At 39.6% G+C, this 13,356-nt stretch overlaps 1 protein-coding gene across 3 annotated transcripts in view; it reads left to right on the top strand.

Moving 5' to 3' along the window:
- The window catches only part of PLCB4 (phospholipase C beta 4), a 166,336-nt gene extending 155,419 nt beyond the window's left edge, over positions 1-10,917 (top strand). For 2 of the 3 annotated variants that reach the window (XM_053972205.1, XM_053972203.1), the window contains 5 exons: positions 2,475-2,576; positions 3,720-3,777; positions 4,224-4,310; positions 6,344-6,380; positions 9,099-10,917. In XM_053972205.1, the coding sequence (XP_053828180.1) occupies positions 2,475-2,576; positions 3,720-3,777; positions 4,224-4,310; positions 6,344-6,380; positions 9,099-9,187 (373 nt within the window). In that variant the 3' untranslated portion in view covers positions 9,188-10,917. The remainder of the gene's footprint in view (positions 1-2,474; positions 2,577-3,719; positions 3,778-4,223; positions 4,311-6,343; positions 6,381-9,098) is intronic. The other variant, XM_053972206.1, reaches the window with a different exon arrangement.
- Positions 10,918-13,356: the final 2,439 nt, after the last annotated feature.

Raw genomic sequence — 13,356 nt, 5'->3', positions numbered from 1 at the left:
TACTAATATATGGCCTGTAAAAGTAATTTTTTTGTTTTCTTTTCCATACATAGTTCCACGTTCTCTTAACTTTGCTAGAGGCTGTCATTTCAGCCTAGCAGTATATATACACTAAGGCAAAGCTTAAATTTTTTAAAAAGCTTTTTTCTCATAGTTTTAGTCTTTGGGTTTAGAATTTCTGTATCTGTATGTTGTTTAAACATCCCTCTATCATTTCTTGTATATGATTCTTATATTCTTAGCAATGGATTTTGCTTTCATATTAGAAATCATTTGTGTTCAGTCCATATATTGCTCTGTGTTTAAAGCTACAAAGAACCACATCTGAAAATTTACATCCTGATAAATACCAAGAAGCCTCTTTGCTCAGCTGTCCCAGGAGTAACAACCTTCAATATTCTTTCTGCTTCATTCATTGCAATTTAGTGTGTTTCTGCTTTTTTGGGAATTATGTGCAGACAGAAGACTTTGCTGTTAAAAACAAATTTAAGACTGTGTCTGAATCTATGAATATTTCAGAAGAATTTGGACTGTGAAATATTGAAATGTGAATAATAATGCCCCAAAGAGGCATCACACTTCATAATTTGTAAACTTTTTAATGTAATATATTGTGCGTAGGAAGACATGCCTTTATCTCTAGAGGCTAGGAGACAATTCAGGTCTATCCACAGGAAAAAGGGGATCTGTGTGAGGGCAGCATGGGAGTGGAGCAGGCTCTCAGCAGGCTGTGCTCAGCACTTCCCTCTCTCTGAGCTGGGTAATGAGTTGGATATCACAGCAGAGGGCACAGGGCTGTAGCAGAGATCAATAATTTCAAATGATGCAGTTGCCTGCTGTAGGAAAGGTGCTTTCCCTCCATGGGTAGCACAAAAAGCAATTTCTGTCTGTGCTTTTGGCTCATTTAAAAACAAAGCAGAAGGCAGCAGATACTGCTAAAAACCTGAAGCTTATTGAGCTCCAGGAGCACTGAGCTCCCTGCCTCCCCAGACTGAGTTCCCTTGGCTGATCTGGATGTGGTGATCCTGCAGCAGTTCAGAAACTGGGGACATGAGGCTGTTATTCACAAGCATTATGTACTCAGATAAAATAACCTGAGAGAGAGAAAAATCGTGTGGTGGGTTTTTTTTAATAGAAGAAGAGATTTCTCTTTATTCAAACAATACTGGTGTCAGAAAATGACATGTTAATGCACTTTGATGTCATCTAAATATATATATAAAAACCAATATATATATAAATTCCAATTTACATGCTGAAAGTTAAGTATTCCTTCAATAGACATGTTTGCATAAATTTCAGAAGTGCAGTCACTATGACTCAGTAGAGAATCAGCAGCTAAATCTTGTAGTGCCACATTTTTCAGAATACTTATTTATTTTTCTTTTATTTACCATCCTGGCCTATCCACTTCTTCCAGTTCCAGGAATCACCACTGCTTGTGGGAGGGAGAGTGTTTTTGCTGGAGACAACGTGATGTGTTGGCCCTTTCTGCCACCTCCATGGCCAATGCCTCATTTCTAAATCATCAGTGATGCACAGTAGTCCTCTAATCCTCTTAACCTCTTTCACTCTAAAGTTGTATCTGATGCAAACAGGCTAAGTCAGTTTGAACACCTACACTGACTTTTTTCATATCCTTCAGCACAGTAATAAAAATAAATTATTTCAGCACTCCTCTTAAGACAGTGTGTTTGAAAATCACTTCAATTTCAGTGTAGAAAATAATAGCTTTTATTTGAAGAAAGGATTGTTGGAGTGAAATATGTTTTAAACACATCATTTTTTTTTAGAACTCAGACTAATTTTTGCTGTGATACCACTGCTTTTAAATCTATATTCAGGAGATGTTTAACCTTATGAACTCTTGGAGGGAAAAGGGAAAAAAAAAAGGCATCACAGTTCTTTAATAAATTTTTTTTAAAAAGCTCTCTCTTTTCACAGGAAAGGCTGAAAGGTTTACTGAGGCAATAGGAGAAACCAAACACAAGCCTGACCATAGCCTAAACCACTCTTTTCAGGCCCAGAGGCCCAAAGTAGAAGTTTTAAAAGGAAGTGTGTCAGCTCATACCACAACTAGCAAATATTATTACTAGTGATACTGCTGTTACCTTCTGAGTGCAGGATTTGTAAATTTTTAGGCAATTGTAAAAAACAAATTGAATTTTTGATAGTAGCTTGTAGTAAGACAACTCGTATAATAGGGAGAAAAGAGAGTATTTTATACCCTTTTACAAGATTCAAAGTGTAAAAAGACTTTGAACTCATCTTTCCAATTATATTCTCTGGAATAAATAGAGATTTCTGAATGACTCCTCAAACTGTAAATTCTACCCAAAGGAAGGGAATTTTACTGTTGTTTGTTCCTTCCTCTTCCTTAATACTTCAAGGAAAAAGTAACCACAGTGTAGAGGAACCCAACTTCCACAACAGTTGCACCTCAGGCATTAATGACTGTGTTTGGTTTTGCCCAGGGAAAGCAAGGAGATGCGTGCCAACCAGGCTAAAATATCCATGGAGAACAGCAAAGCCATTAGCCAAGACAAATCTATCAAAAACAAAGCTGAAAGGGAGAGGTGAGTATCCCTTCCTGACAAGGGAAGAAGGCTGACAAAGGCTGACAGGGGAAGCTGTGGATTAATCCCATTAAAACCATGCTTTTATGGATGGAAACTAAGGTCTAAAGATTGTGCTGGATTAATTTTTAGATGACCGTTTTAGGAAAAAAAAGTGATTTTTTTTATATTTATCCTTTTAATAACTCTAATGCCCTGGTCATCTTTGACTGACTAGAGGAGATCCGATCACACTATTAAATTTTAATTATTGTACTTCAAGAGCATTATATTTTTTTGCTTTTTCAGTGAAATGAGGGCCTGACTGAGAAGGGAGTAAAAGCAGAATCTACACAATGATATCTTACAAACCTTCAGGGTTTCCCCTCCACTTTGGCCTTGCCATCTGGCTTGTTCTTTCCTTTTTTACATCCCCTCCTTTGTACTGGGCTATTTTGGTGTCAAAGCCTGAACCAAGTCCCTTGAGTGCTGCACACCCCCAGCTCATCAGGAGGATGAGCTGTCAGAACCCTCGGTAACCGTTTGCTTTGTTGTGTCAGACCTCACTAATGATTCCAAGGTAAATCTGTTCCCAGATCTGAAAGCAGTTCTAGTTTATGGGCTGATTCAACTGTTTGAACTATTTTTGTTCTCTGTCATGGCAGAAATCTTAGGAAGAGACACTTGAGTTATTTTATGTAACTATTAATAGTATATTTATATTTTTGCATAAATAGCAGCTTTAAGAAGCTTGCAGTATTGATAAGTGTAACTTCGCTTATGATCATCGGATGATTTTTTTTCCATTACCGCTCTTAAGACACACAGCACTTTTTTATATACCAAAACTGACAGCAGAGTGCAGCAAGGGATGTACAAATTAATTAAACCATTTGTTTTGAAGTTTTGTCCACCGCTCTTGAGTAAAGAAAAAGCAAACTTCATTCACAGCAGTCAAGCCTTCATTCATACTGCCAATATACTTGGAAATCTCTAAATGTAAAGTTCTGTAGCCAGAGGAGTGTACAATTTGTCACTAGTCCCACCTGGTACAGATAATCAGAAAACAAAATACACCTGAAGAGTTTGTGATTCTCTCTGTTGCAGCTTTTGGGTTTCTTTTTTTCCAATGAGTCTTCATGGTGAACATTCTCATTTTTTCAGGCGAGTCAGAGAGCTGAACAGCAGCAACACAAAAAAGTTCCTGGAAGAGAGAAAAAGGGTAACTATAACCTTGAAAGTCACTGGGCACTACTTCTGGATGTTTTTATTTTCATTCCTCTGTTGAGAGAATAAAAAGATTCTCATTCTGTGTTGAGAATCCAGCTCTTGTAGATTTTTGTTTTTGCTTTGTTGCACATACTTGTAGAATAAAAGACCTGACATCTATACAAGATGAAGCTATTTTGAATGAACAGAATTACTGTTTATTCCTGTGTGTTTGCCCAGTCTATGTATTATGTGCAATATGTATAATATGTATCTTTTAATTATATCTATTAATTAGTAGTATAATAAGATTTTATTAAGATTGGGCTTACTGTGATGTTTTATGCCACCTAAATGTGCAAGACAGTGTACATGTGTGTATCTTTTAAGCAGGTTTTTATTTTACTTGTTAAAAATGTGTTATATTCTCCCACTCCCATTATTTTCTCTCAATCACAGCTGGCAATGAAGCAGTCAAAGGAAATGGATCAGTTGAAAAAAGTTCAACTTGAGCACTTAGAAGTCTTGGAGAAGCAGAATGAGCAGGTATCTTTTTTAAAAGCTTAGGAGAAAAGCAAGCTAGAGAAAGCAGTAACCAGATTCAGGCTGAGTAGAATCCTTCTGAATGTAAGTCTTTACCAAAATGGTGACTTTTTCATGGTCACTACCTCCTTTGGGAATCAAAATGAAGAGGTGACTTAAATGATGATGCAGCACCAGGTTTGTTTCAGTTGAGCCTGTGGGAGCTGAACTGCTCAGTCAGAGTGCCCTTTCAGCTGTTCAGCCACACTGATACTCGTTAGCCAGATATGACAGTCAACGAGGACCCAGCATATCCATTCTAATTACTCCCCAAAAGTAACTTAAGCAAGTCAGTTTACTTAATTTTGGAGCTTACATTTCTAGTACTGATTGAAAAATTAGAGGTGAAATGTGCCCAGAGCATCTCTGAGCTCTGAGAGACTGTGAGTTTGGACTAAATTCTAGAGATGTACAGTAGCATGGGGAGTTTTATCTGTACTAGTACACCCTTTCCTAATTAAAATACCTTATTATTTTCTGCTAGTTTATAAGCTCCTTTTTTTTTTTTAATTGAAAAACTACTTGGCAAGGAAAGGAAAATTCTAATCTTCTTTCTGGTGGAAGAAAGACTATGTTCTGAGCAGTTCCCTTGCTGAAAGGTTGAGCCAGAAGAGCTGGAATAATTGCATGGACTTGCAGTACTGCACTTAAAAATGTAAACTGCAAGGGGAATATACCCAGCAGTTCAGTAAGGTGAGAGAGAAGGGGAGCATTTAATGCCCACTACTGTTAAGGGCTGTGTACTCACTTCTTTGTTTGGTAAATGTTCAGAACTTGAACTCTCTGGAAGACACTATAATACAAATGAAAGCCATCTTGCAGAGAGATAGGGAAGGGAATTGTATAGGCAAATCAAGTATTTCCACTGGCAGGAGAGAGCCCCAAAGCTGCAGCCTGGGTAACTTGCAGGGGGTGACAGCACTCTAAGATCTCAGGTGGCAGCACCACTGAGGCCCAGCCACCACGGCTCTGCTGATTGCTCCACCTCCTCCTGCGTAACAACCACATGTCCTATTCCAATCCCTCACAGGGTTGTTGTAGACCAGCATGAATGGATCTGGCAGTCAGTCTGCTCCTGAGCAGTATCTAAAGGCAGGGAGGCAGGAGCTGGGGGAGGCAGGACCTGGTGAAGGAATTTGGGCCATAGCAGATTTGTAGTGTCACTGTGATAGCGGCCAAAAAAATGATGGGCTTGATCCAGAGCTATGGTGTTATCAGTTCTTTCTTTCCACTGGCTTCAGAGAGCTTTGGATCCATTTTTTAAAATACATGAGGAGAGGAGAGAATTATTCTGGTTGTGCTTTTGAGTATAATGTGATAACCACGATCTGTATAAGGGAGCTGGGACAAGTGTGAGTCACTGAAGGGTCATCTCTTTGAGCAATTAGTTACATCCTCACCTGGGCTTACAGCTCTGCAGCTGAGGGATGGCAGCAGCCTACATGAGCTTGCTCATTTGCCATTTAAGTCAGATAAATCATCAGTTATTGAATGGAATAAGCTGTTCCGTGTGCTGCTTATCACTCCTGTGTGGGCATATGGTGGTCTTCACCACAGGAGTTGTCCTTAACAGCTTTTTAACTCATTCTAATTTGATCCATCAGAGCCTATCTTTCCATACGTGCTGTTTGGACCATTTCCTTGTAGCCCCAAAAGTGCACCAGTGCAACCCCCAGCTGGCTCTGGTATCACTTTTACAGACACTGATGTATGGAAGTTAGTTGGATTCAGGTGGTGTTTTTAATGAGGATTTTGAAACCCCTTTTTTTTTTTCCTGATCAAACAAGGCAAGAAGATGTTCATACAAATATACAATGGAGAAAAGTAGAATTATGGGTGGAAACAGCCTTCAGTACAAACTGTTATAAATTTAAATTTGTTTTGTTTTGTGTATGTTTTTCTTGCATTAAGTTTTCAATCTCACTTCAGTTTTCATTCATTTAATTTGCTTCTTGTTGTATTACTCGATTTTGACATTTTTATTTTTGTACAAACAGCTTTTGAAATCCTGTCATGCAGTGTCTCAAACACAAGGTAGGATGGACGTATAATAAGCAAACTATTATTTCAGTGTGCTTTCCTTCTAAATTAAATCATTATCATTGGAGCCCTCCTTGTAAATGCAACCATTGGGAAGTGCCACTGACACAGTGAGCACAGTGTTAATCTTGTTTACACACAGATATTTGAGCCTGACACAATATTAGCAGTATTTTGTGCTTTAGCATCTGAAATTCAGATGAATATGAACAGTGATGCGCAGAGGAAATATTTAGAGATTAACTTGTACATTAGCTGCTGTTACTGGAAGATCTGCTTAGAGTTCCAAATTGTGTCTGTGAGTGTGTCTATTGATCTAAGTTAACACACATATGATTAACTGCTAATGCTGATAGTCAGACAAAGGGTATCCATACAGTAATAAAATAAGTAATTCCATGCTAAGAATAGCCAAATATAGAATAGATGGCTGGAAATAGCTTCCTAGTGTCTGTGGAAGAGCACTTTAAAATTCACCTCAAATTCCAACGTGTTTACAAGCTCTGGCAATTACACTTTATGATGTGGCTGTGCTTCTGTGGCTTCCTAAATAATCATTACTCCAAGAAATCCCTATTAACCCCTGTCTTTCCAAGGGAAAGAGCTGCACTGGGCTGGAACATCCGCGTGTGCAGCACTGCCTGATCTGAATTACTCCCTTAAACTGATAACATCTTGCACTACTGACAGCACCCACTGTAACAACATTTATTTATGGACACATAGTAATGAAAAAAACTCTCATTAGGCTAGGGGGGAAAAAAGATTTTTTTTTTTACTGTATGTGTTTCCTAGCTTGTGTGAGATCTCAGTAGAGAGCACCCTGAAAGCAGAGTCCCTTGGCTGCCCCTGACTCCATGGATCCACTTTAGGTTCCAGAGGCTTGTCCTGTTGTGCTGTTGTGTTCCCATCGGAATGCTCTTTGACCCAGCCTCAGGACGGCACAAATGAGATTTTGCTCCTCTGCTAGATGCTAATGTGGTCTTTGAAGCCAGGTTCTCTAAAAGAATTCTGTACACGGTACACTGGGACGCAGAATATTTATAGGACACTCTATGCCTGTAGTCAAGTCACAAGCCTGAAACGTGAAATGTGTGAGTCACTAAGAAAAAACCACCGGTTTTGTTCTATTTGGATGTTTCATTTCACACACAGGTGAAATCCAGCCAACATTTCAGAAGAGGTTGTCCATATTGATTTATTTATTATGTTTCCATATTTTCATGTTAAAATTATTTCTTCATTACTTTCAAGCTTTTTAAGTCATTTAAATGGAGAATGTCAATTAATTTTTAATCATATTTATGACGGTTGCTTTGCTGTTATCCTAATTACTTTTTTCCCCAAGAAGATGATAAGGATGATTAAGCAAGTGCAGGGCTAGATTTTTCAAGAAGGCAGGTATGTCACATCTGCATAAATCCACATTTATCTTGAAAAGGAATAGAGGTGCACCTTCATTACTTTGGACCTACACCTGCCCATTTTCACCTATGCAAATATGTGTCACATGCAGAATAGGTGACTCCTTAAGTAGCAGCTTGTATAGCAAAGTTCCCTGTCTAAGCAACTTTTACAACTTCTTGGGGAACATAGTTTATATAAATAAAGTCCCCTAACCATTATTCCCTGAATGATGGATAATACAGCAATTACACCAAAGAAAATAGCGGCTTGGATTGTCTCTTCCTAAAACTTGTCCTAATGCTCCCGAGTTTGATTGTATAGATGGGTTAGATTGCCCTCTGGGTCAATTTATTCAGGGTCCTTGGGGCATGGATTTAAATAATTTCCCAGATTGAGAACCTCCAGGGAAAATGGAGATGCTAACTCTCAGTTCCTTTAAACTGCAGAGTTTCAAACACAGTAACAGGAGAAGAGCGTGTGGCTGTGTGTGCGTCTGAGAGAGAGAGGAGAGGAATTTAAAATGTGCCCTCTGAGAGGGGATTCCCAGGCCAGTCACCATTTACACACAGAGCTTTAACTCTGCTTGCAGAGCCCGAGGCAGACACAGTTTATAGTGAAGTCTGGCATGTATTCATTGCTGGATTTTGCATTGCTGGATAGTGCATTTGGATACAGTTTCAGGTGGATTCAGGATGTGTAATCTCATGGAGCACATAGCAGTGTTCTAATCTTGAGGTGAAAAATACCCCCTCTGTAATCATAAGGATCTCCAGGTCAGACAATTTTTTTTTTTTTTAAATACACTATTTTTAAAAAATACTACTTTAAAAATCTTACCTACTGCAAGGGAGATGTTACACTGATGGAATTTTGTCATTCCTTGTCTTTATGAAAGCAACAAGCCCAGATCATGGATGAATTTCAGGCATTAACACATTGCAGTACTCTCACAACAGCAGTAAGAATGCATTCCTGGACATTTCCTATCTGGAGAAACAGTAAATTGGCATCTGCCTAACTTCTTGCCCGAAACTGGGGCTTCTGCATTTTATCATACACTTCTTTAGAAAGTCAACCCATGACTCCCAGAATAGAATAAAAAAATATTTCCTAAGAATTTGTAGATATAAGGATTACATCCAATTTTGAAAACAGAGAGACATGGGGTGGGGGGACAAATGGTGTAAAAATAATGTTGTTACCTATCTCCTCAGTGTGCCTCACTCAGACACTCTCATGTGAAACGTGCTTCATTGGGAGCAAAAGGTCTAATGCAATGCTTCACGCAGTTATTTTGGATTGCAGGCAAAGGAGATGCAGCAGATGGTGAAGCTGGAAGCAGAGATGGATCGCAGGCCAGCAACAGTGGTTTAAAGCCTCAACAAGCAAATTGAAGTTGGAGAGCACAGCATCCTTAAAATGAGAGCAAAATTCAAAATAACAATGCTGAGGTTGAAGAGTGGGCTTTTGGTTTGGTTTGGTTGTGACAGGGGTTTCTTTTGGGGTTTTTTTGTTCTTAATATATCAAGGGTAGCTATGGACCACCAAGTCTTAAGGTTTGCATTGTTTCTTTTTTAACATTGGGTACTGAATTTCCTTTGTTGGATTTCCATAAGAATTGCCTTTGTTCAGAAAAACCCCGACCCGAAGATGAAGAGAGCTTTTTAAACCCTGTCCTGTTTTCCTTTCTGTGTCTCACCAGGCAACTTGCCTGTGTCAGAATCACATGATCAGAGCCTCAAAATACAGGAGATACCTTTAACATCATCTCAGATGGCAACAAAGCTGTGGTTGGAGTCATGTAATTTCCCATTTGTGTTCTCATGTGTGATATGCTGTGCAGAAACCCCGTGCTGCCAGACCCCGCCAGGCCACGCCTTGTCAGATGCTCTGCACCTGATGTTCCCTGAGCCCACTGAACGGGACCTTATGCCAAGTAATAATTAGGATAGTAAGGAGCTGAGTTTGGGTGATTTAAAATTATATTTAAATGGGTTTTTTTGAGGCAGCAGACAACAGGCAGTTGAAAGGTAACTGCGTATATTCAAAAGTACAGCATGTACAAAGTCATCGGCCAAATTCATCAGCTGCAGCAGTAACTTGACAGGGTATTTCTGCAGCCTAACGATGTCATTCACAAGTGCCATATCAACTCTATCAATTCTGAGGGGAGCCAGTATCCTGTAGAAGTCACTGCAGTGGATAATCTGAGGGAAATACAGTGTATTTGTGCCAAAACTGATTAGTGCTCTAAGGAATTACGTATTAGGCACTTTAAGAAAAAGTTTACATCCTACATTGCTTGTAAAGAAATTGCATTTTGATCCTGTTGTTGCAGATCCCGGATACTACAGTTCATTGTAACTTAAAAGATTGTTTAAAAGGCTTTTGGCAAAGAGTTTGTACTGTGAAAATGTAAAAAGTATTTATACACTTGGGAAACACAACATTGTAGAAAATCAGATACATGTTGCTACGTGATAAAATTAGTAAACAGAAATGCTAAGAGTATGTTTGCATGTGATACAAATGCTACTAAGGCTGTCATGCCTACTATATGACCACAGTCATGCTACTAGCTGGTAAATACTGAGTAAATGTATGGCACAGAATATTGTTTGATTAATTACAAAGACTTTTAGCATTACAAGGTCTCTATATATATGTGTGTATATTAATTACGTGGGCATTCTTGATACTTGTAGTAAAAGAGAAGTACATAACTAATTTAATTTTACACAGAAGTATTTATGCAGATTTTCAGAATTTCATATCAGGAATAACCTTTTTATGTCCATTAGATATAAAAACAATTTGCTAATGTGTTAATTTGCATGTTTCCAGGGCTTGCTGTAGTTATATTGCAAAACAATGCATGTAAGCATTCGGCTTGGAATTTGTCCATGCTGCCAATTCAAAGATGACTGCATGGAAAACTGGTAGTTTAGAACAAATCAGATTTCTGATTTCAATGTACTAAGCACCAATTACTTTGTTGTATATGCTTGTACAAACAAATTCTACATATTCCTATAAACAAAATAAATGAAGAGAGATAATTATGTTATTGTCAGTCCTGAGATGAAACTTTCAACTTCTCTAATAAAAACCTTAAAAATTCAAATCCTTTAGTTTTGACTGCAGTGAATTGCAGGGTGGTGGTGTTATTAATTGCAGATTTTTAGCAAGTTGTATTTCCTGTAAAAATGTGCATAGTGTAAATATATTTCTATCACAGCTTATATAGTCAAAGAAGTCTTTTTTTTTTTTTTTTTAATTTTATATAAGTGATAGAAGCATTGTGCAGCACTAGAGAACTGCCCCAGTGAAGTGCAGCAGCACAACCTGGAAATGCAGCAATCCGAGCACAGTGTAGCAGCAACTGAGACAGAGGTCAGTGAATCTTTAGGTGTTTAAAGCAGGGTTTGAGCAGACTCATGATGCGTATTCAGAATTCCCATGCTGATGCCACAGCCTGTGAAGGTAGCTCCTGGTCCTTTATGATCCATAATGTTTTAAAAGACAAGTTGTGTACTGAGAGCAGCTCTCTAAGCCTGGCTCAAGTGCTGGATGAACCTGGAAGCAGAAGTGTTTTCAGAGCATGCTGGACAGGATTTTTATGATGATTTTTCTTTTAATTAAAAATGTCCTCTAAAACACAGTTAGTGAAAACAGTGCTGTGAGCTGGAATTTTACACTGTTGCCTACTACAGTGGTTTTTAGCCTGTAAGGAGAAGCAAATGACAGACCAGATATGGAGAGAACTGGATGGTGAAGCATCTTAAGCTCATGTAGAGCCTGACTGGAAAACCTTGCCCTACCTGCTAAAGAAACCACTGGGAATGGAGGGCTTGCCCCTGAGAAGATCAAACCTGCCTGTCCCCTGAGGGGAAAACGCAGGTTTTGGAAGGACAGAAAATACTGTCCAGAGCCTCTGTCTGAGTCTGTACTCCCTGCCCAGCCAGCAGTGACACATCCATCAATTCAGACAGAAAAATGGGCTTCTGTGAAACTGCCGAGTAGGAAACCTCAGCTGCCAGGCTCAGCTCCCCACACTGATACGTATTTCATCCACTGACAATTTAGCATAAAATGCAGGCAGTAATTTGAAATTAAGTGATGAATTTTGTCAGCTAAGTGTTTTGAAATACTGTTTAAGCTGTATTTGATTCAAAAATTATTTGAAGTTTGGCCGCTAATGTAATGAGGTGAGAATTTCCATTGAGATGAAATAGGCTAATCAATTTGAACATTGATACTGAGTTAAAGTAGTTTAAAATGTCGTTCCCTGCCAGGGTGATAGATTCCACTTCAGTGAAATTTCATGGAGAGAAGTGGCAGATTTTCTCTCTCTGAATAGCTTCAGATAAATAAATTCAGCTCAGCTGTGATGGGGAGGGTCATGACACCTAGGCAGCCTGCTATTCTTTCACTTGCAGTAATTTGGGGGTTGGTCATTAACTTGACTGTTTCCAGGTGGGGGCCTATTTAACCCGTGTACCACCTGCATCCAGTTAAACTGCATCACCCAAAATACCCCTCAGGTGCTGTAGCCCAGGGGCTGCCTGTGAAACCAGCTGCAAGTGGCAAACACGATTGAATGTAAAGCCCTGCTCCTGCTGGCTGTGTTAGTAGTGGTCCCAGCACTGCAGCCTGGCTGTCCCTGTACTGTGTGCTTCCTTCAAGGAGGCTGGTAAGAGTTGTTATGTCTGGTAGTTGGGGGTAGCAAGGGGGATTCAGCCTTCAGAGATAGCCAGGTAGTCTCCAGAGCTGGGGGTAAGGGCAGGTGGCAGGGCTGGTTTCAGGTGACTTAATCTGGGACAATAAACTGTCCCTGGTTGCAGCATTTCAGGGCGGCTGATGCTGCACTGGCTCGCTCGGATGAGATCTTTCCGCTCTGTGTTTTGGGAGTTGCTTGGTGCTAGGAAGTCTTAGGCCTTTCCCTTTTTTTTTGCCAGGGAGAGCAGGATGAGCACAGCTCTGCAGGCTGGAAGTGGCAATTTTCCCTGGAGCTGAAGGCTTTGTTGTGCTGTGCAGCTGGGGGAGCACAGTCCTGTGGGGCAGCATTGCCCGCCCCCCCCCCCCCCCCAGCATGTCTGCTCTCTCCCAGCTGCTCCCTGGACCCTCCTGCACAGGCTGGATGCAGGGGCAGCTGCTCAGAATCATGTATTTTGGGCCTTAAAATCTACCTAGAAACCTCACAAAGGCTGGAAATTAAATAGTGGAGTAGAGAAGGAAATAAAGGGTAGTCAAACACTGAGCTCATCAGTGTAGGACCTGAGGAAGCCAGGACTAAAATCACCACAGAAATACAGCCTATTACAGCCAAAATTACATTTTGTAGAAGATTAATTTTTTTCCCTTTATATAGTCCCCTGAAATTATTATCCATAGGTTAATCCTGTAGCACAACTGACACAGGTCTGACTCTCTTTAGGGGTGTGCAGGAATGGCTTTTTATCATGAAGCAGGAGAGAGAGGGGAAATGGTCAGGATATATTTAATATGTACAGAAAGCAGAAAAGAAATTTCAACATTATATATATATTTTTTAATATTCCTT

This window comes from Vidua macroura, chromosome 3 (genome assembly GCF_024509145.1).
Source record: "Vidua macroura isolate BioBank_ID:100142 chromosome 3, ASM2450914v1, whole genome shotgun sequence".
NCBI classification, from domain to species: Eukaryota; Metazoa; Chordata; class Aves; order Passeriformes; family Viduidae; genus Vidua; species Vidua macroura.
Note: the sequence above shows the minus strand (reverse complement) of the source record. Positions and strands in the feature narration are given on the sequence as shown.